Source organism: Passer domesticus, chromosome 16 (assembly GCF_036417665.1).
Source record: "Passer domesticus isolate bPasDom1 chromosome 16, bPasDom1.hap1, whole genome shotgun sequence".
NCBI classification, from domain to species: domain Eukaryota; kingdom Metazoa; phylum Chordata; class Aves; order Passeriformes; family Passeridae; genus Passer; species Passer domesticus.
Window position 1 is genome coordinate 1876497 of NC_087489.1, and position 22352 is coordinate 1898848.

General features: G+C 54.4%; 2 protein-coding genes across 5 annotated transcripts in view; both read right to left on the bottom strand.

The window, feature by feature from the left end:
- LOC135282279 (rootletin-like) overlaps positions 1–9202 on the bottom strand; it is a 38156-nt gene extending 28954 nt beyond the window's left edge. Inside the window, exons 1-4 of the mRNA XM_064391910.1 lie at positions 8850–9202; positions 7884–7931; positions 7506–7738; positions 6897–7050 (exon numbers count right to left, since the gene is read on the bottom strand). Coding sequence (XP_064247980.1) covers positions 6897–7050; positions 7506–7738; positions 7884–7931; positions 8850–8864 — 450 coding nt within the window. The 5' untranslated portion in view covers positions 8865–9202. The remainder of the gene's footprint in view (positions 1–6896; positions 7051–7505; positions 7739–7883; positions 7932–8849) is intronic.
- The window catches only part of LOC135282166 (uncharacterized), a 59347-nt gene that overhangs the window by 32289 nt on the left and 4706 nt on the right, over positions 1–22352 (bottom strand). Inside the window, exon 7 of one of the 4 annotated variants that reach the window (XM_064391718.1) lies at positions 10284–10301. The exons of the other annotated variants lie outside the window; for them this stretch is intronic. The gene's annotated coding sequence lies outside the window, so the exon portion shown is untranslated. Of the gene's footprint in view, positions 1–10283; positions 10302–22352 lie in introns of those variants that run through there. 4 annotated transcript variants of the gene reach the window in all.

Genomic DNA, 22352 nt, shown 5'->3' on the forward strand with positions numbered 1-22352 from the left:
GAATTCCCCAAACCATGCAATGTCAACAGAGACAGTGAGGACATTGAGAACTAAAGCTTCTTGGGCACAGAAGCCCAGCATGGAGGAAATGTAGCACCCTCAGCATTAACTGGATTTTACATGACTACAACATCTTTTCCTCCTTATTCAGAAGGATGCAATTAGAAGTTTTAAAAAGGAAAAAGTACTCCTTAGAACTACTAACACAAGGTCCAAACATAGCCAGGAAAGAGCTTTTTGTAGCATCTGCCAATCTCACCAGCACATCCTTCCTTTCCTTCTCCAGGTTTTCCAATTTCCTCTTCAGAGATGCCACTTCCTGACGAAGAGTCACAGCCTCTTCCTGCCTTTCCGTGGCTTCTTTGTCCAGGAGAATTTGGCGAGAGATGTGCATGGCTTCTGCCTGCACCCACTCTGCAGCAGGGAAGGGGAGAGGAGAAGGGGACAAGCAAAGCAAAGGCAAACTGATGTGCATCCTGCAGTGACAACAGCACTGTCTTCGCTACCTGCCTGTGTTTGCCAGGCTTTAAGCCCACAAAGGCTCCAAAGCTGCAGAAATTAAGGCAACTTCCCACCAGGGAAAAAAAGCAGGAATGAAAGGGACAAGGTTGAGAGGAATAGCAGAGTGATCAATCCAAGACATACAAAGGAGAGGGGATGCCTGTGCAGCCCTGCTCCAGAGAGGCCAATAGCCTGGAGGCTCTGGCAGGGCCTGGAGATTGGGGCAATGGAGCTGAGGCATCCAGCTACAGCTCCTCAGCACAGACACGGCACCTGAAAGGCACCAGCTGTGCACGGGATCAGCCCCAGCACAGCCAGATGGCACTGCCAGCCACAGCATCTTTCTCAAGAGAAAGCTTTCACTGGCACTTGGATGGATAAATCTCCTGCTGGTTGTTTTTCTCCCTCTCTGCCATTTCAGGGCAGTGCGGTTTTCCTCTGCATGGGATCAGAGATCCCCAGGGGTGAGACAGCATGGGGCAGTGGGTGGGAGAGGTGAAGCTCTACCTTTCTCACATTGCTCCAGCTGTTTCAGCAGCTCCTGATTGCGAGCCCTGAGATTGTCTCTCTCAGCCTGTGTCTTCTGCAGCTCCAGCTCCATGGCCTTACACTGTGTTGCCATGGCCTCTGCTCTTTCCTCAGAGCTCTGGAGCCTCACACACAGCTCAGACGCCTCAGTTGCCAGCTGCTTCTCTCGAGTTTCTTGGCAAGCTGCCTTCTCCCTCACTGCCTCCAGCAGGGCCCAGGCCTGGAAGATGGATGCACAGAGCCTCAGGGACAGGGCTGCGCCTGAGGCCATTGCGTGGCCAGTAGGGTGAACAACAAAGGAGAAATTTCTTCAAGCCAAGAACTGATGGCACAGAAGCAAGGATTGCAATGGAGACCAATGGAGACAAAACAGGGAAAGGGAGGCAATGGGCATCCTTGGGCTGCAGCTCTGAACTGGCTGTGCTGGCTGTGCTGGGAGTACCCTGCCCAGCCTGCCACAGCCACGGCTGTGTCCCCACATTGCTCAGTGCCCGGCACAGGCACCAACTCTGTGTGGGACAACACTGCTAAGAGAGGGACAGAGAAGCTCCAGAGGAGTCTGCTGCTGCTTCTCCTGCCAGATCTCCTGATGGGACCCAGGAGAGGATGGGGGAGATCTTCTGCAGCAGACACCAGATCCAGCCTTGGCCTCAGGGTGCAGCAGCAGCCCCGGGCAGAACAGGGCAGCTGTGGATGCTGCTGGGAGGGGAAAGTGGTTGGGGACTCCAAGGCAGAGGTGCTGCTGTGTGTCCCTGGAGAAGTGGATGCCAGTGCGCAGCTTACCCGGGTGTTGAGCGCCATCAATTCTCTTCTATGCTCAGAATAGAGCTGCTCTGTCTCCTGAAGAGCAGATTGACACTGAGATACAGAATTTTTCAGCACCATGTTCTGTTCTTCCAGTGTTCTAAGGCACAGGTTCTTTTCCTCCACAGTCAGAATCAGCCTAGAAGGGAAGCAAACAACTCATTACTATATGATATCACATTTTATGAACTCTTAGGACTGGCACCACCTCAGGTGGTGCTGCTCTGTCTGATGAGGTTTATCTAAACAACTTGGCTGTTTGTTTCCCCTGCAGTCCCAGCCCAGCATGTGCCTACTCTGCTTTTGTCCCTGAAAGAACAGGCAGTTCCTGCCTACATGCCCTACCTTCCTATTGAGATGGCAATATGAATACAAACCTAACAAAGTCTTGCAATGAAGACATTAGGGGAGAGCAACAATTTTCTTCTGACTAACCAGGCTCCAAGGCAGGGAGCTTTGGTCAGCATGGAAGAGACATTTCCTTCCCCCATCTTGCACATCCACGTAGGAGGAGCAGCACCCTACAGCCAGGGGATCTCTGGCAAGTTCCCTAAGATTTACCAGCACCCATCCTACTTTCAGCTGGAGAAAGAAAAGCCAAAGTGGCAACAGAGGCTTGGAGCACAACCTGATGGAAGATGCAGAAGGTTCGAGGCAAGCAGGAGCAGCATGCCTTTCCTTTGTCTTCTTCTTGGAAGAAGAATCCTGTGGCACTGAAGCCAGGCAGGACTTGATCAGCTGGAGGAGCCCCCCATACCTTGCTCCTGTTTCTTGCATTCTTTGCACAGTCAGAAATGCCTGGGACTGTGCAGGGTGGCAGGGACCCTGCTTGACTCCCTCCAGGCACCGGGGCACATTTGATGAGGAATGATGCAGCAGAGACATTCTTGTTTCTGGGCTGCCTCCGAGGGCAGTCTGGCCTAGATCAGCAATCAGGGCCTTAAGATGGTTCTGCCCAGAAACAGCATCAGATGCCAGGCTGATCCAGATCCCAAAGGCTTCAAGTTACAGGACCCAAGGTGGAGCTGATGGATGCATCCAACTCCTTCCAATGCAGCTCGGGCAGTGTCAACACACCCACCTATATAACACATTTACCACTAGAGGGAATGGGCTACCCCAAAAGCCTTTGACTTCAGAAAAACTCTAACTGAACACTTAGAAAAAAATAAAATGAAAGACAACATCCAGGCAATGGGACGTGTCTGCACGGAGAGTTCAGAATCTGCCACTTGGGAAATGCTGCCAGAGCCCCTGGCAGGTGCAAAGATGGCAAAGAGGGAATCCATTCACCACAATCCAGAGTCCCACAGGCTTTCATTTACCTGGCTTTTTCCCGCTCTAGGGCATTGATGGAAGCCTGCAATTCTGAATTCTGCTGTGCCACTTCTTCCCACTGGATCCATTTGCTCTCCAAGTAGTCCAGATGTGCTTGCAGCTCCTTGTTCCGATGTTCTGCCTCCTCCAGCAGCTTCTGGACATGCTCAACCTCCGAGAGCTTCTGCCTGGACTCTTGCTGGGCCTCCCTCACATCTTGCTGGGCTCTGTGCACAGTCTTTTCCTGGCACTCTCGGCAGGCTGCCAGCTGAGATGTCAACTCTGCCACCTCCAGTCAAACAGAACAAAGCAGTCAGAGGCCACGGGCACAGCTTGTCACTGTCAGCCACAGCACAGGCTGTGAGCAAAGGTAAAGGACAACTCTGCATTTCCCCCTGTCCTGAGAGCCCCAGATTCACAAAGGATATGGCCAACTTGTTCCAGTCTCTAAGTGGCCCACCACCAAGGGCACCGGAAAAAGCACCTGCCAAACCAAGGCTAGCAAGAAGAGGCCAGCAGGAATCCATGCTGATGGTTGCTGGCCAACAGGGCAGTGGACGAGCCCAGCTGTCCAGAGCAGCAGCTGACATTCAGCAGAGCACTGAGTGTCCTTCAGAGCAGCTGCCATGGAGCCCCCAGAGCACGAGACAGCCCCAGGGCTCCCCCCTGCAGCCGCTGCTCTGCCATGGAAAAGCAAGAAGGCCACAGACCCCTCACTGCATGTCTGCAGTGCCAGTGCTCCTTCACTCACCTGCTTTTGTAGAGCCTCTCTATGGGCAAGGACGAGATTAATTTCCTTTTTGAGGCCTTGCAGCTCTGCCTTGTGCCTCCTCTGTGCTGCCTGGACTTCTCTGTTAGCTTTCTGCAGCTCAGCTTGCAGCTCTGCCTCCACACGCTTCCTGCTCATGTCCAGCTGATCTATCTGCTGCTGAGCAGCAAACAGCTTGGATTCCAGGCTCTCCTTTGCTGACCTGCAAGTTGCAAATATGGAGAGACATGAGTTGCTTGCTCCAGACAGCCACAGCTGGATATTCCAGGATGACGTGGCTCAAGATCCCCACACCTGAGTATGGAAAATGGGTCACCTGGAAACTGGTCCAGAGAAGGCACATCTGTGCCATTTCAAGAGAGAGCAGGCCCTCTGAGGGACTGCCCAGGCCTCCCTTATGGCCTGGCACAGCACAGACTGCCCAGCCCAACTTGGCCTCCACAGCCAAACCTTCCGTTGCTGTTCCTGACCTATGACACTGGCTAGCTGTGCCCAAACAGGCTGGAGCGACGAGCAAAAGCCCAGCCCCTGCTCACAGCCCTTCTCCCATCAGCACTTCCAAGCTGCTCTGCTGGGGGGACACAACAGACTCTTGTCCTGGCTGAATCCTGACTTTTACTGTTCTTGATAATGGACATTAAGGCACATCATCTTCCAGACACCCGGCATTTAAGAGGCTTCAGAACTATTTGCATGACAGTAAAATCTCATGGTCATGGCAGCACTTGTAAAAAATCGGCAAATATCTTTGTCTCAATGACAACTTCCTGAATGCAGAGATTGCAGTTTCAACTCTTGCAAGGTCATGGAGTAGACCTGCTGCCTTTATTTTAGTGTTACTGGCCATGCAGGCAGTAGCCCAAGGGACTTGTCCTTCCTGACAGAGTGAGAGGGACCATCCAAAGGGACCTTGGCCGGTTTGGCAGCTGGCTGCCCATCAACAATCAGCAAGAATCCCCAGAGGCTGTTGAGAATTCCAAAGAGCTTTCCCTCCTGTTCTCTAACCAGCTCCAGGTCCTGTCCCACGCTTCTCAAGAGTGTGCTGGGAAGCAGAAATGGCTCAAGATTTTCAGCAGGAGCCTCTGGCTTCACCCTGAATGGCAGCGTGCTACTCCCAGCGTGCCAAGGGAAGAGCCTGGAATGCTGAAGGTGAAGCTTCAGTTCTGAAGATCAGGATCATGTCAAGCTACTCAGAAAGGAACAAGGGATGCCCAGAATGCCCAGAAGAAGGAGCCAAATCTAAGAGAAACTTGAGGTTTCACTCAGCATCTGCATGGTTTAACTACTGCTCAGTTCAGGGCTGGCTGGATTGCTTTTGACTTCCCACAGGAGTTGCTCAGCAGCACAAAGAGGATCCCAATGCTCACAAGAGCTTTGCTGGCTTTAGGTGGCCGAAAAATAACCTTCACATTGTGGCTTTTTTCTTCTTGAGATTCTTCCATATTCTGTCCATGGCATGTAAAAACATCTGAAAAGGCTCAGCTCCTGCCTTTACCTGGTCTCTGCCAGCTGCCTGGAAAGGTCTTGTTGGAGCCACTCTGTGGCTGCCAGTCGGCCCTCAAGCTCAGCCTTCTGGCCCAGCAGCTCCTCCTCTCTCCATGCCTGGGTTGCTGCGTGCCCTTGGTCAGAGGATTCCCAGCTCAGCTGCTCCAGAGAGCAGCTCGATGGCTCTTCCTCCTGGGAAACCTGCAAGTGGGACAAGGTACAGCTGGAGCCCTTCCTCGGGAGCCCTGTGCAGAGCCAGCCAGCGCCACCTCGCAGGCAGCCAGAGGACAAGGAGCACCTGTGCTCTGGGCTCCAAGTTTCACAGCATCTGCCCTATGCAGATCTGATAGCCTGGGCTGCCAGAAGCCCCTGGCACTGTTACCTTGGAAGTGCTGTGTCAGGCCCTGCTGCCTTGCCTGGGCCCAGACTGCTCCTTCCCAACAAACATCCCTATTCCAAACTCCATGTTTTCTTACAAAAACATCTTCCACAACTGCCACTTGGCTAACAAAATTTCCCTCTGGATCTATTTCAGTGATGGACATTTTCAGGGAGACTGGGGAAGACAATTTTCGTTTGTGAGTGAAGGGAGAATATGCAGCATTTCCTCTTTCAGGAACAAAACCCACCTCCAAGCATATTCAAAGCCACTCTGCAAGGAGAGGATGCTTGGAAGGGAAACAGCTCTTGTGCTGGGCAGACATTTAGTGACTGATGGACGTCTGGCTGATGTGGCCAAAGCACAACCTCTGCTGTTCATTTGCCACACCTACCACATTGCCCAGACCTGAGACTGCCTGACAGAGACCATCAGAAACAAAGCCTTCTCTTGCAGCTATTCTGTAACACCCAATCCAAACCTGCTCTGGCACAGCTTGGGGCTCTTTCCCCTTCTCCTGGCCCTTGTTCCCTGGAAGCAGAGCCTGACCCTCACCTCACTGCAGCTTCCTGTCACAGGGAGTTGTAGAGAGCAAGAAGGTGCCCCCTGAGCCTCCTTTTCTCCAGGCTGAGCCCACCAGCTCCCTCAGTCACTCCTGGTCACATCTGTGCTCCAGACCCTTCCCCTGCTCTCTTCCCTGTATTAGAGGCTCTGTGGCTGCCCAAAGCAAGACAATTTGCCAAATCATGCAACACTTTGCTGATGAACATGCATATCCCTGGCTGAGGAATGCGTGTGCCATCTTGAGCCAGGTGTGCACAGCAGTGTGCCTGTCTTCTACTGCCAGAAACAGCATCTGGGCTGATCTGGCTGCCGAAACTCCCACTCTCACAGGAGCTGCCTAGCAATAAGGTGTTCAGAGCCGTGCTAACATCATCCCTCTTGCTCCAGCAGATCCCTCTGAAGCTGCAAGTCCTCCAACGTCTGCCTCTTGACTTCCAGCTGGCTCTGCAATGATGGCTCTTCTCCCTTGAGTGCAGCCAAGTCCTCCACTGCACAAGAAGGAGCAAGAGAAGTTTCCAAGGGAAAACCAGTGTCATTTCCAAAACCAACCTCCATCCAGTCCTGCTGCTCTGCCTTTTCCTCCTGGGCTGACGCTTCCTTCCGCTGTTTGGTGTTCTGCTGGTGCAGACGCAAGGCTCCTGGCTCCGGGATTCCAGTGCATTGCAGCAGCATTTCCCTGGACTTCTCAAGGTTTGCACAGTCACTGCAGAGACAAGGCTCAGTCAGAAGAACCAAGAGGCCTGAAGAGTCAGCAATGCCATTCTCAGCACTCCAGGATGGAGCTGGGAGCAGTGGGCTAAGGAAGACCTTGCTCTTTCCCTCCCAAGGAAATCCTCCAGGGACAAAGGGAAAGGAAGGCAGGAATTTGCCTTCCTTCAGTGAGAAGCAGGGGCTGGGCAGGGGTGCACAAAGAACAGAATTCAGGGAAGCAAGACAGTGAGAAGAAGGAGTCTTCTATTTCAACATGGCTCTGCATCTCCCAGACAGCCTAGGGAGTCACAGTAGAGCATGAAAAACCCAGACAGGATGAGGCTCAAGGGCCACACTGAGGCCTACACATGGTAGGCAGGTGATTTCTTCACCTAGGACACCTCTGACCTCCCAGACCTGGAAGCAGATTGCCTCTGGAACACAGGAGGGGGAGGAGGAAATGCTCACCTTCTGATTTCTTCTAGCAGAGTGTCTATGAGCTGGTATTGGCCTCTGATCCTCTGGGTACTCTCCTCCATTTGATCAAATTGTTGCCACATGCGCACACAATTCTCTGTAGCTTCCCGAACCAATTGACAGGGATACTGTTTGTCAGTGGATGTCTGAGTTGAGAGGATGTTCCCAGGATTGTCGGTGCAGATGTTGGAATTGGCCATGCTGTCACGGTTGTCTACCAGCACCTGAAAGCCCACATCCAGCTGTTAGTCAGGTATTCTGTTCCTCTTGCAAAGTAGCACTGAGATGCCTCTTCTGATCCCACAAGAGCCAGTGTCCATTCATGGAGAAGCAGTTTCCAAATGCCAGCCAGCTCAGCACTTTACTCACCTCAGGGGCTCTGGAGGAACGTCCCTGGTGAGAAAGCCCTCGAGCTCCCTGCAAGGGCACAGGGAAGAGCACACTCAGACTGCATGGCTGCCCCTCAGGCAGTTGCCTCTAAGTGCTTCCCAGCCTATCCCAGAGCACAGCAATTCCAGCTGAGCTCTTCCTCCCCTCCTTGGCAATATCTTCAGCCCAGTACTTTGACAGCAGCACAAACAAACATGCTGGAAGGTGTCTCTTTACTTGTAAGAACACCAGAAGGGGAGTTGCCCAGAGCCCAATCCAACCTGGCCATGAACACTCCCAGGGATCCAGGAGCAGCCACAGCTTCTCTGGGCAGCCTGTGCCAGGGCCTCAGCACCCTCAGAGGGCAGAATTCCCTCCCAACATCCCATCCATCCCTGAGCTGTCTTGCTTAGAATCCTTCTCCTGTCCCTGCAAGCCCCTGGCTTAATTCCCTCTCCAGCTCACTTGCAGCCCTTTCATGCATTGCAAGGGGCTCTAAGGTCACCCTGGAACCTTCTCCAGCCTGGACAACCCCAACTCTTGCATCCGTTTCCCTTGGCAAACGTGCTCCAGCCCTTGGAGCATCTTCCTGTCATCCTTGTGGCCTCCTCTGCGCCACTGGGAGATGTCTGGGAGAAACCCATTCTTGACTCTGGGAAGTGCTGAGGACACACTGTAATTTGGGTGAGGGGAAGGCAATGAAAACTGCTCTCTTGTTTGTGCCTGTGGCCTCCAGTGGGACAAGGACAGAGGAGGAGATGTGGCTGTGCTCTGGGATGGCCAGGAGCCCCCTATTCCCTCCCAGGGCTGTCCCCAGGGCAAGCACCAAAGCTGCTGCCAGCTCTGCAACAGCCAACCGTTAATCCCTTGCTATTGCCAAAGGGAACTGTTCCCCGAGGCACAGCCCAGGCCCACCCAGGCCCCTGCTGGCCTTGGCACAAGGAGAGCAGTGGCTTTCTCACTCACCCGCCGGGTCTCCATCTGCCCCTTCCACAAGAAGCGAGAAAATACCAGTGACCAAAGGCCCTTGGTCTTGGCAGGGCTTAAACCCCAGTGACCAAAGGCCCTTGGCCTTGGCAGGGTTCAAACCCCAAGATCCAAAGGCCCTTGGCCTTTGCAGGGTTCAAACCCCGATATCCAAAGGCCCTTGGCCTTTCTAGGGTCTAAACCCCAGTGACCAAAGGCCCTTGGCCTTTGCAAGATGTAAACACCAATATTCAAAGGTTCTTGGCCTTTGCAGGGTCAATAGCACAATATCAAAGTGCCGTTGGCTTTTGCAAGGTCCAAGCCCCAAAATTCACGAGCTGTTGACAGCTCCAGGGTCCAAACCCCAATAGCCAGGAGCTGCTGCTTGTTGCCAGGATGCAAGCCCCAACATTCCATGGCCTTTGTGATGGCTGCCAGGATGCAAGCCCCAACATTCCATGGCTTTTGTGATGGTCCCAAGAGCAGCATTCCAGGGGCTGTTGGAGGGGCCCTCCCTGGCTCTTCCCCCATCCCAGCTCTCTGCTGGTCCTGGCACTGGCCCTGCCTCCCCTGGGTCCCCAGAGCCCTCCTGGGCTGCTGGGCAGGGACCTGGCTCATAACAGGAGTTCAAAGTTGCTGCTCCAGACAGTTTTGAAGGCTCAGCATTCTCAAGGCCTGCAGGCTCTTTAGGGATGCTCTTAGTTCCTGAGTCACGGGAATTCTTCTGTCTTCCCTGACAAAGGGCACATGGAAGAAAAAGCCCAAAAAGGCTCTTGGTGCTTACAGATATTCATGGGAAGTCAAGCTTTTCCTTTAGAACAGCCAGATGCGGAGGAAAAATGGTGTTTCAGGGGCTTTTCAAATTTCAACAGAGAAATGCCAGTGTTTAAGGCTCATAGAAAAGATTAAGAACACTGAGACAACCACAAGTGCATTTTTTATCTCTACTCTCTGTTTGGCAATATATCACTAGGTCTTGTAGGCAGATGAAAAGCCTTGCTGTTTACATCACAGATTCCTCACTAGGAACAGATCTTCAAGAACCAAATGGGTCTGCTTGCAGAAGCTTTGGCAGGTATTTTTTGCCCTCATCTTCCACAGTATTCATCTGTGTACTAGGGAGGATTTTTGTGCCCCAGTTGACAGGAATTGGCTTCTGAGCAGGGCACAAATCCTGCGTGGAAGAGAAGAGCTGCACCTGCCTTCTGTAAGACCTGTCTCTCCAGAGACAGATGGCCCAAGGATGTCACTGCCAAGTTAAGATTCAGAGACCAATGCAGCTTCAAGTCTCTGCTTCACAAGAGCAGCTTTGGGCTCCTTCAGCACAGCTGCAAAGGAGCAGGACAGCTCCTGGTGAAGGTGTCACAGCTCCAGCCTGGTCCTTGCACAGCTCTCAGTGTAGTTCTGCTGGTGCTGTCGGTCTCGGGCCAGCTGTGACTGCAGCAGGGACACCTGAAAGAGGCACAAGGCCCGGCTCAGACAAGCCCACGCTGCCAGGAGCACCTGCAGCCCCACGGTACCGGCTCTTGGGGCACACACAGCCTCCAACTCCAGCCCTCAGCAACACTCTGCCCTTGGGCAAGGGGAAAGGAACAGGCTCCCAGACACAACAGAGCTCAGAAGATCAACAAGTCCAGTTCAAGGCTGGCAAACCCTTTCCATGACCATCCCTCAGCCACCACAGGTCTGTTACAGAGACTTCCAATGGGATTTAGGAACCCAGCTCTGCTTTCCAAAGCACACATTTGGGCCACCAACCCTTTTCTCCACAGGCTGTGCATCAGCACAAGGGCTGCTGCTCCCCTGAGCTCCTGGAGGACTCTTCTACTTGAGCTGCTGGACCCCTAGCCCAGGCATGAGGGGAATGTGGTGGTTGGGTTCTTTTTGTTGCTTTCATGAGGCATTTGAGCACTCCAAGCCCCATTTTACACATCCCCATTGTGAAAAACGAGGTTCACTCTCCTGTAAAAATTTAAATTTGAAGAAAGGACAATAAGAGACCAAGAAAATAAAGCAAAGGTTTTGCAGCTGGGTTCTTGGCAGTCAGCCAACAGCACATCTGCCATTTCAAAGATATCGTTTACATACCCTTTGTATTGCATCAGCCTACTGCATGTTCATAAACATATACGTATATTTAAACTTGTCCCCAAACTAATTTATTTGTTCCAAGAATTGTTTAGCATGGCTCCTCCTCAGGGCCACCTTTTCAGAGCATGTGCATTTTGTGGCTGTGGTTTTAGTCTGCCCTTGTTATCACCTCCTCTTTGGGCTTTGGTCCATTTTTTCTACAGACGGTGGGAGCGGATAATTGGCATGTCAGCAGCAGGGGTCTCCATCATACATTCATTGAATGCTACCCCAACCAAGCAGGCCATTTAACACAAGCATCCTATATCAGCTATTTCACTACTATGTCTAGGTTTAGTTAACAGAAAAAAGCCCTGTATTCTTATAGCAAAGTTACTCTAGCATACATACAGAATCCATCTTAATATTTGCAAAAACACAATTCTAATATGTATTCATAACAATACTTTTCCCAACAGCACCCACATCTGCACCCCTCAGAGCTGAACAGAGGGGCGGGGGTTTGGTTCCACTGGGGTCTCACAGAAACTTTGGACACAATGTATGACATCTTAGTGTCCCACATGCCAATGCAAAGTGACTTTGAAAGGCAGAGACATAGTCTGAACAGGACACAGTGACACTGGTGCTAAGCGTGGCTGTGTGACACAGACGAGGAAGGTGTGGGCCAGGGCACGAATGCTGCTCTGAGCCCTGGGGCCCGGGGAGCACTGTCATCAGCAGGTGTGCCAGAGTCCCCACTGAAGCAGAGTCCCCCTGAGCCCTGGCAGTGCTGGTGCCCATCTCCTGCCCCAGAGACCTGTGCCTCGAGAGGGCTTCTCTGCTAGAGGGCAGCCAAGGCCAACGTGCATTAGGGGCTGTGCTCCATCCTACAGGGATCTTGGTAGGAGCACCTGGAGGAACTGGTGCCAACACTTGGTATGTGCCAGATGATGTTGTTCCTTCCTGGAATGATTTTTTCATGGAAGGGCTTAGCAGTAGCACAGAAACACCAACAGCTTCTGAATTTCACAGGACAAAGAGACTCCACCAAAACACTGTCAGGTTTCCTTGTGCTTTTCTGTCTTTCTTGCACTCTGAAAGAAAAAGAATTGGCCCAGCCTCTGCTATTCAACCCTCCACTTGCTGTGTGTCTTCCTGTGGCAGCTGACGTGCAAACACAACTGGCTGCCGGCTGACCATGGCAATGGAGGCCATAAACAGGGAGGTCCCCAGTGAACATCAAGGCAGACACGTGGGGAAATGCAGAGGATAGGGATAACTCTGGGAGGAGAAGCTGTTCTGTGTCTCTGATGATGGTGCCAGCCCCCTGAAGGAGTGGCCATGACAAGTGCTGGAAGCAGCCATGTCCTGCTCTTTTCTGCTGTCACACTCACACAGGACAGACTTGTTGCCCACAGGTTCACCAGACTTGAGCCATTGAGGAACAATGGAAGGCCATGCATTGGTAGGAAATGGCTTCCAGCAGGAGTAAAGCAGGATCGTCTAGCAGGAAAGCCTGAGCTCGTGAAGCGGGTCATGTCCTCAGCAGATACCAAAGTGCTTCCCTCCAGCCCTGAATGTCGGCCTCAAGTGCCTGCTTTTCTTCAGTGCCTGCTGCTGCTTTCTTTATTCCAAGCCAGTCCACGATTTGCTTTGGAAGTTCATGCATGTGTTTTGTAGGTGCCTGAATGAAGTAGGGGGACGGCAGCTGCAGAGCAGCCTTGTGTCCCTCTCATGATGGCATCAATGCCACTGCCTTGGGATGCCTGCCTGTGGAAGGCAACTCTGCCCACGAGCACATCCATTGTAGTCAGTCAGAGGCACAGGTTGTAGCTGTAGCTGCCCAGCATTGCTGTGAGGCTGGCAAGCCAAGAGAAAGCCCTTGTGACTGATCCTGCTGAAGCCTTCTGCTAAACCATGTGCAGTGCTGCCCACAGTATCCCCCATTTTGGCATGGCGGCTGGTGCAGACGCCTCGCTGGGCAGGTGCCGGCGTTCAGGGTGCTGCTGTTCCTGTGTGCTCTGGTGCTGTTTCTGTGGCTTCCAGAGCCACTTTGGCAGCAGCGACTCAGCAGCCCTGCTCGAGGAGACATCGCTGCCCCTGCCATGGAGGCAGAAGCTCTGCGGGCCCAGAACTCTCTGTCAGGAGGGCCTCATCCTCACCACCATGGCCTGGGCAGCCGCAGGGGCCCGGGCTGCCTGCCAGCCCTGCTCTGCCCACTGCCCTGGCAGCACCCAGTGACTGTGCCCTGGCAGGGCCCCTTGCCCTCCTTGTGCCCAGCCAGTGCAGTCTGGGCACCTCAGCAGTGTCCCCACACTCCTGCTGAGGCCCAGCCTCCAGGGCTTCTGCCCCAGGCCTGGGAGATTCTCTGGGCAAGCACCAGAGCAGCCGGCTGTCAGGAACAAGGCAGCAGCCTGGGGGCTGCTTATGGCCTCTGACACCCAATTCCTCAGGGCTTCCCACCAGCCCAGCCCCCCAGGGGCCTCCTGTCCCCTCGGAGTCTCCTGCCACCCACTCCCTCCCACAGGGCCCTCCTGCCTTCCCATCGCCTTGCCCCGTCAGGGCCTCTGCAGCACCTCATCCCTTCACAGCCTGCCACTGCCCCGTCATCCCCTCAGGGTCTGCCCCAGCCCAGCCAACCTGCCTGGCAGCAGCACAGCCCCGAGGGAGCTCCAGAGGAGCCGGATCGAGAGGCACCTCGGAGCCCTCAGCAATCCAGACAGCAGCACACGGGCAGGAGGACACAGGTGGTGTTGCCTGGCTGGGCAGGAGGGCTTGTGGCCATCTCCAGGCACCAGTCTGGCAGGAATCCCCACAGCTCCAGCCCCTGCCCAGCTGCCCTGTCCTCAGCTGAAAGGCGTCAGCAGAACCACCAAAGGCCAAGGGGCTTCTGGCCATTTCCCTTCCCCCCTGCACACCTGGCAGCTTGCTTGCCACAAGGACCCGTTTTCCCCTCTTCCCCCGTGCCCTGCAGACGCTAGTCACCAAAGAAAGCTCCTGGGAGTCTGGCTATTAGAACACATTCTATTTTTAAATTTCTAAAGAAGAACAAAAAAGAAGGTATAAAACAATCTGAAAGAATACAAGTTCCCCCCTGGCTCACATGGCCCCAGCAGACAGAGTGCCTCTCAAATCAGCTCTCCTTAGACCTCCAGCAGCACAGCCAGCTGTGGCCCCTGAGACAATGCCATTTCTTGCATGCCCTGCAGAATTATCTTGCAGCTTCTGCAAGATGAAGCCTGGAGCTCTCTCCACAGCCTGGAGGACAAAGGCCGTTTCGAGAGCCAGGCTTCTGGTGGAAAGGCTGATGTCCTCTGCCTTGTCTTCAAGGGCTGCGAGAGAGGGTAACAGAGCCACGGTCAGATCCCAGATCTGCGGTGACCCGAGGAGACCCCTGTGCCAGGGCCATGCCAGCCGGCTCTGGCCATGTCCAGGAGGGAGCAGGGAGCAAGGGGATCGGTCTGAAGCTACTGGACACTATTGCCCCACGAGGGCCTGAAATCAGAGCGTGTGCTCTGGCCACCCCAGCCCTGCTCCACACAGGGAGCAGAGCCCTCGGCACCGGGGCAGGGATTGCAGCTCCCCCCGGCAGCCGGGGCTGGCAGCCCTCTCCCTCACTCAGCCTGACAGATGTGCCGGAGCTGTGGCTTGTGGCCCCTGAGGTGCCGCCCGGCCATCCCTGAGAACACAGAGCCTGTCACGGCGCCAGCGGCACAGCTGCCTGCCAGCGGCGCTGCCAGCCCTGTGGCCACACGCCCTGCTGGCCCCGCAGGGCTCGGGCCGGGCCCTTGCCGCATGCTGCCGCCCAAGGGCACGGCTGCCAGAGCGCGGCAGCAGCGCTGATGGCAGGCAGGGCTCCGCATTGTGCTGGAGCAGAATGGCACTGCTGGGGCAGCAGCCGGGGCTGGGGCCGAGCTGCAGCGGGCCGGGGAAGGGGAGCCCAGGCTCGTGGCTCACTGATGAACGTGATGGCCGCCTGTCGCAGGGACTCCTGTGGGCTGGCCAGGTACTGCAGGGCATGGCGCAGGGTCTCGGCCGCTCGGCTCCTGTCCTCTGCCAGCTGGAGAGAGCGCCGGGAGGGTGCCGGTGGTGCAGACTCAGCCCCTGTGCCGGGCGCTCTCTGTGCCGCCAGCACTGGCCTCCCCTGCCCGCACAGCCCTGCGAGGCGGCCAGCAGCCGCTGGCGCCGGGCTCGGGAGGGGGCAGCGGGCCGGCTGCTGCCCGGGGAGCCGCGGTGCCACCCCACTCCACAGCCCAGCTGGGCCGGGGCTCCATCGGCACCCGGCTCGGTGCCACAGGAGCCTGGAGCAGAGCCCGCGCGGCTTAGGGACGGCAGCGGCGTGTGGGGCACAGGCTGGGGCCCCTGGCTGCAGCCTTGGGCTGGGGCATAGCTGCCAGCCGCACACACTGAGCAGCGCCGTCAGGGGGCTTCTCCAGCCCGAGCCTGGGGCTTGCAGGCCGTCCTTACCAGGCCCTCACCGAACCTCCAGGTCTGATCCACCCACAGCATCTGTTGGAGATCCTTCCTGTGCAGGAATGTGGGTGAACAATGGAGCATTTCCCGGTAGGCCTGGAGAGCAGCAGAGACCCAGAGATGGCACCACAGCCCAGGGCACAGGACCCGCACACGTCCCTGTACCAAGGCCAGGAGGAGGCTGCAGCCTGCGAGGCACCAGAGCAGGAGGCGGCTGAGCCCCCTGCCAGGGGCCAGCAGCAGCCGCTGAGTCCTCACCTCTGCCACACACTGGTTCTCATCATGGCAGTGGAAGGAGAGTGGGAGCAGGCTCTGGCGCACGTGTGACTTCAGGGCCTTTTTTTCCTCTTCTGGTAAAAAATGCAGAGTCTCTCAGAAGACGTACATGGAGCACAACTGCACCTGGCTATCAGCCTGCGTGAAAGGAAGGAAGACCTCAGCATCGGCTGCTTCAGAGCCACCTAAGCACAGGCCTGAAAATGCACAGGACACAAAGTGTGTGGGCAGCAGCCGGTGGCCGTGGCAGGAGGCACAGAGCCTTACATTGTCAAAGAGTGGCAGGAGCGCCTCAGCCAGCTGCAGGGCGAGGGGGCTGGCTGTCAGGGTGCCATTGCACAGGAACAAAGTGCTGAGAAGAACCATGGTCATCCTAAGCATGTCGCTGTCATTTTCCTGCAGGAGCTCCATGAGCCTTTCATGCAGGCTCCACATTCTCATGGCCTGTGTGGAACACAAGTGTGGGAAACGCCGCCCTGCTGCCACAGGGCCCAGAGGCCAGAGGCCTGTGCCAAGGCATTTGGGCAGCTGGAGCGGGAGGCGGGAGAGCTGGGAGCAGGTGCCCCAGCACCCAAAGGCCAGCCAAGTCCAAGCGACTGCCTTCCCCAGCCCCACGGCAGCAGCACGGCTTCAGCCGCTGCCCTCTTCTCACCGAGACACTGGTGCCGAGCACCACGAGGCCTCTGAGTGCCAAGCGACGCATCTCCCTGCACTCGCTCTGCAGGTTCTTGGACATGAGCTCCAGGACGCTGTCACGGCATTCACTCAAGGTGAGGCACTCCAGGGTCTGAAAGGCACAAGGCCGGTGACGGGGCAGCCGGCCGGCAGGAGCCCAGAGCCTCACAGGACCGGGCCCAGGCAGCAGCACCGGGCGCGGGCAGCGTCCCAGGCAGCTGCGGCCACGAGAGTGCAGAGAGCCGGGAGGCAGCTCAGCGAGGCAGCGCTGGCCTTCAGGCTCACCTCCACGAGGAACGCCATGGCGGCCAAATCCCGGGATGGCGTGTCTTTGCTGAGCAGCCCGAGCAGGTGGAACGCAATTGTGGAACACAAGGCTTCAGATGCGTGGTGTATTTCTCTGTCAGGAGGAAATAGGAAGTAAAACCCTGAGCCAGCAGGGGACAAACCTCTCCCAGGAGTGACTCACAGAGGTCTGGCCTTTCTCCACCATCCTGCAAAGGGGAGCCGGGCCCTCTGGGAGGTGGCTGCTCTTGGGCACGCTCCTCTCCCAGACTTTTGCAGTCTCCTTGGCCATCCCTTGGTGGCAAGGCTTTCTGGTCCACAACCATGGGGACTGTGTGGGGCACCCCGGGCACAGGGCACAAAAGCCAGGGGCAGCTGGGGAGCAGCGGGTCTCAGCTGGCCAGCACACCCACAGCACAGGGGTGGGTGTCAGCACAGAGCAGTGTGTCCCAGCCACGCTTGTCTTCCATTGCCACCACCACATCCTCATAGTGCAGTCGGCAGAGCAGGGCCTTCAGGGTCTGCTCTGCAAAGCTGTGTGCAGAGCAAAGCCCAGGTGACGCTGGGAGCACTGGCTCCTGCCCTGGGCACATGGCAGGGACAGGAGGACTGGCATGGAGCAGCTGTTGGGGTTGGTGGCAAAGCCGTGTTGCTGCTGGCATCCCTTCCAGAAGGTATCGACTGCCTCTGGCATATCCAACGTGCTGAAGAGCACTTGGAAAAGCAGATGCACAAAGAGGCAGGGGAAATACACAGTCACTACATGGGGGATACAGGGCATCTGGAGGATCTTCCACATCACCACAGTTGCCTGCAAAGGACAGAGCAGTCCGAGACAGTGCTCAGTGCCGAGGTGTCCCCGTGGCAGGGCCCGAGTGTGGGAGGGAGAGGCCAGCAGAGACTCAGGGGGAGCAGGAGGCCTGGTGGCCCTGAAGCTGCCCCTAGGGCAGGTTTCAGGCCAGCAGGGAGAGGCAGTGAGACACTGTGCTAGAGGGGGGATGGAGAGGTGAGCTTGTGTTGTGGTGTGTTCATTTTTATTTGGAGTTGGTTTGTTCTGTTACCCCTATTTGTAATGATGGTTCAGTCTGGAATTCCCCTCCTTCTCCGGGTTTGCCCCTCCCCAGCATAAGAGTTCTATCAATCTATTGTCTCCTCCCCTGTTCCCCTGGAAACCCTCTGTAAATCCCTCCCTGAGTTCCTGTCCGTCACCCACTGGCCCCTCCCTTTCTTCCAGAAAATTCTTCCCTGTCAGTGGGTGATTGGATCAGGAACAAGAGTCCCTCCTTCCTATCCTCCCTATTCGCTAGCCGGCATGTCTGTTATAAGTTTGCTCCCTCCTAAGTTTTCCCTTATTGGTTATTGTGTAATCGCCACCCGAGTGTTCCACCCCCTTTCTGAAACTCAAAATGGTTCCCAGTCCCCAGAGAGACAGGAAAAGTGGAGGAAGCCTCGTGCTGCCATGCGTTGTCTGGGCTTCTTATTCCCATGATTCCACTCACCTTCCCAAAAATCCTCCCTTACCCCTCACCCACCCTTCCCTTCCCCCATGCTACCTGCCACTCCCTCAGCTCCGCCCCTCTGCCCCGCCCTAGGGGCACCTGCCGACGTGATGTCACCAGGCGTCCCCGCCCCTGTCCCCGCGGTACCCCTGCCCCCTGTTCCCACGGTGGGGGCACCCCCCTGCTCATCCCTATAGCTGTACCACTGATCCCAATGCTTCCAGTTCAAAAGATGAGGAGCAGGGAACCACACAGCCAGTACAGGCTCCCACTTTCTCATTCGCCCCTGTTGCGTATCAGCGTGCAGGGCAAGGGGGAGGAGCCCCAACTGCTAATTGGAAAGCTTTTGGTGGAGAAATGATAAAAGAGATCTGCAAAGCCCACAAAGAGCATGGCCCGCATAGCCCATACTTCCGTGGCCTTTTAAATGCAGAACTGAGTAAAACTGTAGTAGTGCCACATGATTTAAAACAGCTTTTTTTATGCCTCATGACTTCTACAGAATTCAAATTATGGGAAATGGCACGGAAACAACTACTGAAAGAAGCTCTCCCAGACTTGCATGCTGATCCAAACACAGCAAAGGATGCCAGTGGTATGCCAATTACCATTGAGCATCTCTCTGGGGAGGGTCAATGGTCTTTGGCCCCAACCCAAGCTGCAGCAATTCCTCTTGAAGTCCTCAAGAGAGTATAAAAAAACCAAAAACAGAAGGGTAAAGAAGGCTGAAAAAGCCTTCTTTACCCTTCCTCCTGAAGGCCCTCTCAAGCCATACAGTAAAATCAAACAGCCACCATCAGAGCCTTTTTTGAAATTTGTGGAAAGGTTAACTAGAGTTATCAAAATCCAAGTTAAGAAAGAGAATGCAAGAGAAGATATTTTAGAGGAAATGGCATTTATAAATGCAAATGAGCGGTGTTGAGCGGCAATTCTAAGCTTACCTTTAGAACCCCCCCGTTACACTGAAGGATATGCTTCTAGTTTGTAACAGGAGAGTGCCTCTGATGAGTGTGGCTCAGGACAGCAGACCAAAGCTGCTGCCAAGATCACCACAGGGAGTCGCCGTTGCCAGCCCAGCGCCCTTTCCTTCGGCACAGCGACACACTGGGCAGCAGCAAAGACCAGCAATGCTTCCATCTTTGATTGGTCTCATGTGAATTGTTTTTACTTAGTGACCAGTCATGGTTGGACTCTCTATCTGTCACGAGATTTTATTATTCATTCCACTCCTTTCCTAGCTTTCTGATGTATCCTTTCTCGCTATAGTTTAGTAGAGATTTAGTATAGAATTTTTAATGTAATATAATACCATAACATAATAAATCAGCCTTCTAAGAAATATGGAGTCAGATTCACCTCTTCCCTCATTCTGGGAGCCGTGAACACAACTACAGGGGTGGATGTTTAAAGGAAAGCTTCCCTCTAGCCACCATACCACCAATGCCACATGGAGCAAATGGATTGCCCTCATCACACAGCACGCCAGTAATACACAAACTGCTCTGGCATCTTGGAGATAAATATGAATTGGCCTGAAGGTGAGAACTTTGGTCTACTGGAAAAAAAGGAGCAGGAACAGGTGTTGAGGAAGCTCTACCTTACAGCCAACTACCACAAGGAGAAACAAGCTACGCTCTTTCCACTGACAGTTCCTGTCGCATTGTAAGGATGAACTGAAAGTGCAAAGCAGCTGAATGGAGCCCCCCGTGACAGCTTGCAGAAGCTGCTGAAGGAGAAGGTGGATCGAGCCAACTTGCTGAACTCAAAGCCATCCAGTTGGCCCTGAACATTGCTGAGGGAGAGAAGTGGCCAGAACTCCCTCTCTACCCTGACTCATGGATGGTAGACAATGGTCTGTGGAGGCCTTTCCTGGCTGGAAAGGTGGAAAAAGGCCAAATGGCAGCATAAGGGAAAAGCAATTTGGGCTACAGACAAATGGCAAGACATTGCCACTCGGGAAGAGAAGCTGCCTGTGCAAGCCTGTCATGTACTTTTGGTTAAAACATTGCTTGCTTGCTTGCTTATTATGAATACAATACCTGTTTTTAAGCCTTAAAACACAATGCACAGAGCTCCATTATTAAGCTAAGAACTCCCTAATATCTTGCTAGATATACTTTTCTGCAGATTAGGCAGTTATTCTAGACAAGTGTTTGTGGGAGCTCAGTACATCACTCCGGATGTCCAGAGCTACCGAGACAACCCTTGGGGGCTCGGAGGCCCTGGAATGTTGCCAAAAGTACCTGGTGGCTTGACTTTGATCCTTTTAAAGAAATGACACCTGAAGGTGAAGAGATGAGAGAATTTCATGTCTAAATGGTGAGGGGATGTTATTCACTTGTTAGAACTTAAGTTAGAATGCACTGTACAGGGGGGTTTTATGTATTGTACAGGGGGGTCTAGAATTCTGTACATGGATCAGGAGTCCCAAGATGGAGGAATTTGGGCGTGCCCTGTCCTTCTTCTTTCTTCTCCTTGGCATCCATGTTCAGGATGATGTTGGCATGTGTGGATTGGTTCATAGAAAGAGGACACTTGCCAACAAGGGCAGAAAGTATTGGGAAGTAAAGGTAAATATCAAATACGTAATTTTCATTATAAAAGAGACAACCGCCTCGTGGGCGGGGGAGAGTGCCTTTGGCTGTCTTGCTGGTCAGACCTCGGCTGGACAGACAGAAAATCTTTGTAGATAAGAAATAATAAACTCGACTGAAGACCGAAAGCAAGAGTCCAGACTCCTTCTTCGAGAGCGCGGCCTACCCAGAACCACTTTTTCCCGTGCTGGGGCAGAGACAAGCAACAGCCGACCCCGGCAAGTGTTAATACATTTGTCCATTTGTCCTTACTTTTCTACTTTTTCCATAATTTTTCTGCTAACTTATTTTTTGGCCACTGCTTAGCTCTAATCACAGTTCTGCTGTCTTTGAGGCCTGCCTTTCACAGCTTTCCCAAAACCCTCTGATTTTATGGATTCCCACAATTAATGGAGAAATTGACCAAGGAGGTAAAGGAACTCACCGAATTGCAGCTTTAGCCCTTGCTTAGGAATTGTTCCTGATCTTCACAAAACAGGGGCTTCTATGGTTTGAAGAATAGTCTTTGAATGATCTCTACAGACCAGCTTTTACCTCCCTCAGAGTGCTCCTTCCCACTGTATGTCCCACCAGTCTGGCGGTTCCTGTGCAGGTGACATCCACTGCCACCCACAACAGGACCACTTTACCCATCACCAGTGAGAGAGAGCGTGGATCATTCCATTTTTTCCCACATAAGATATGGAGCTGAAATCCCTGTTGTAAATCCTGCCAATTCTTTCTGAATCTGTACATAGAAGCAAAGACTCCTTGCACAGAATGTACCTTCTTGGAACCCTGGTGATCAGTGGCACAAAGTCTAGCGGTGGACCCTGGAAGGACAATGCTGAGTGCAGTCCTTTCTGACACCTTTGTTAGTAAACTGGGTGATGGGGCCAGGCTGTGCCCTCCCACAAACCAGGAGGAGTGGCTGATCTGCCAGAGAGGAGTGCTGCCATTCAGAGGGACAGTTCAACAAGGGTGGCAGTTCAATGACAAGTGCTGAGTCCTGTCCTTGGGAAGGAAGAACCACAGGCACCGGTATCTGCTGGGGGCCACCCAGTTGGAAAACTGAGGTTTGGCAGGGTTCTGCTGGACACCAGGATGCCCATGGGCCAGCAGTGTGCTCCTGCAGCAGTGCAGAACAGCGTCCTGGGCTGCACTGGGAGCTGTGTCTCAGCTGGCAGAGGGAGGGGATCCTTTCCCTCTGCTCCACTGCAGAGAGGCCAGCCCTGGAGTGCTGGGCCCAGAGCTGGGCTGCCCAGTACAGGAGAGGGACAGGCTGGACAGAGTCCAGCACAGGGCCATGAAGGCAATGGAGGGACTGGAGCATCTGTGCCATGAGGAGAGGCTGAGAGAGCTGGCACTGGCCAGCCTGGAGCAGAGCAGGCTCAGGGCATCTCATCCCTGGGGATAAAAACCTGGGGAGAGGCTGCAGAGGAGACAGGGCCAGGGACAGCTCCAGGGGCCTCGGGCACAAAGTGACACACAGGAGGGGCCCTGCGAGCTCAGGAGTCACTTGTGCACTGGGAGGGTGGCCGAGCACTGGTGCAGGTGCCTGGGGAGGTGGGGGGAGTCTCCATCCCTGGAGAGACTGAAAAGCCACCTGGACACATGCTGGGCAGCCGGCTCTGGGTGGCCCTGATGGA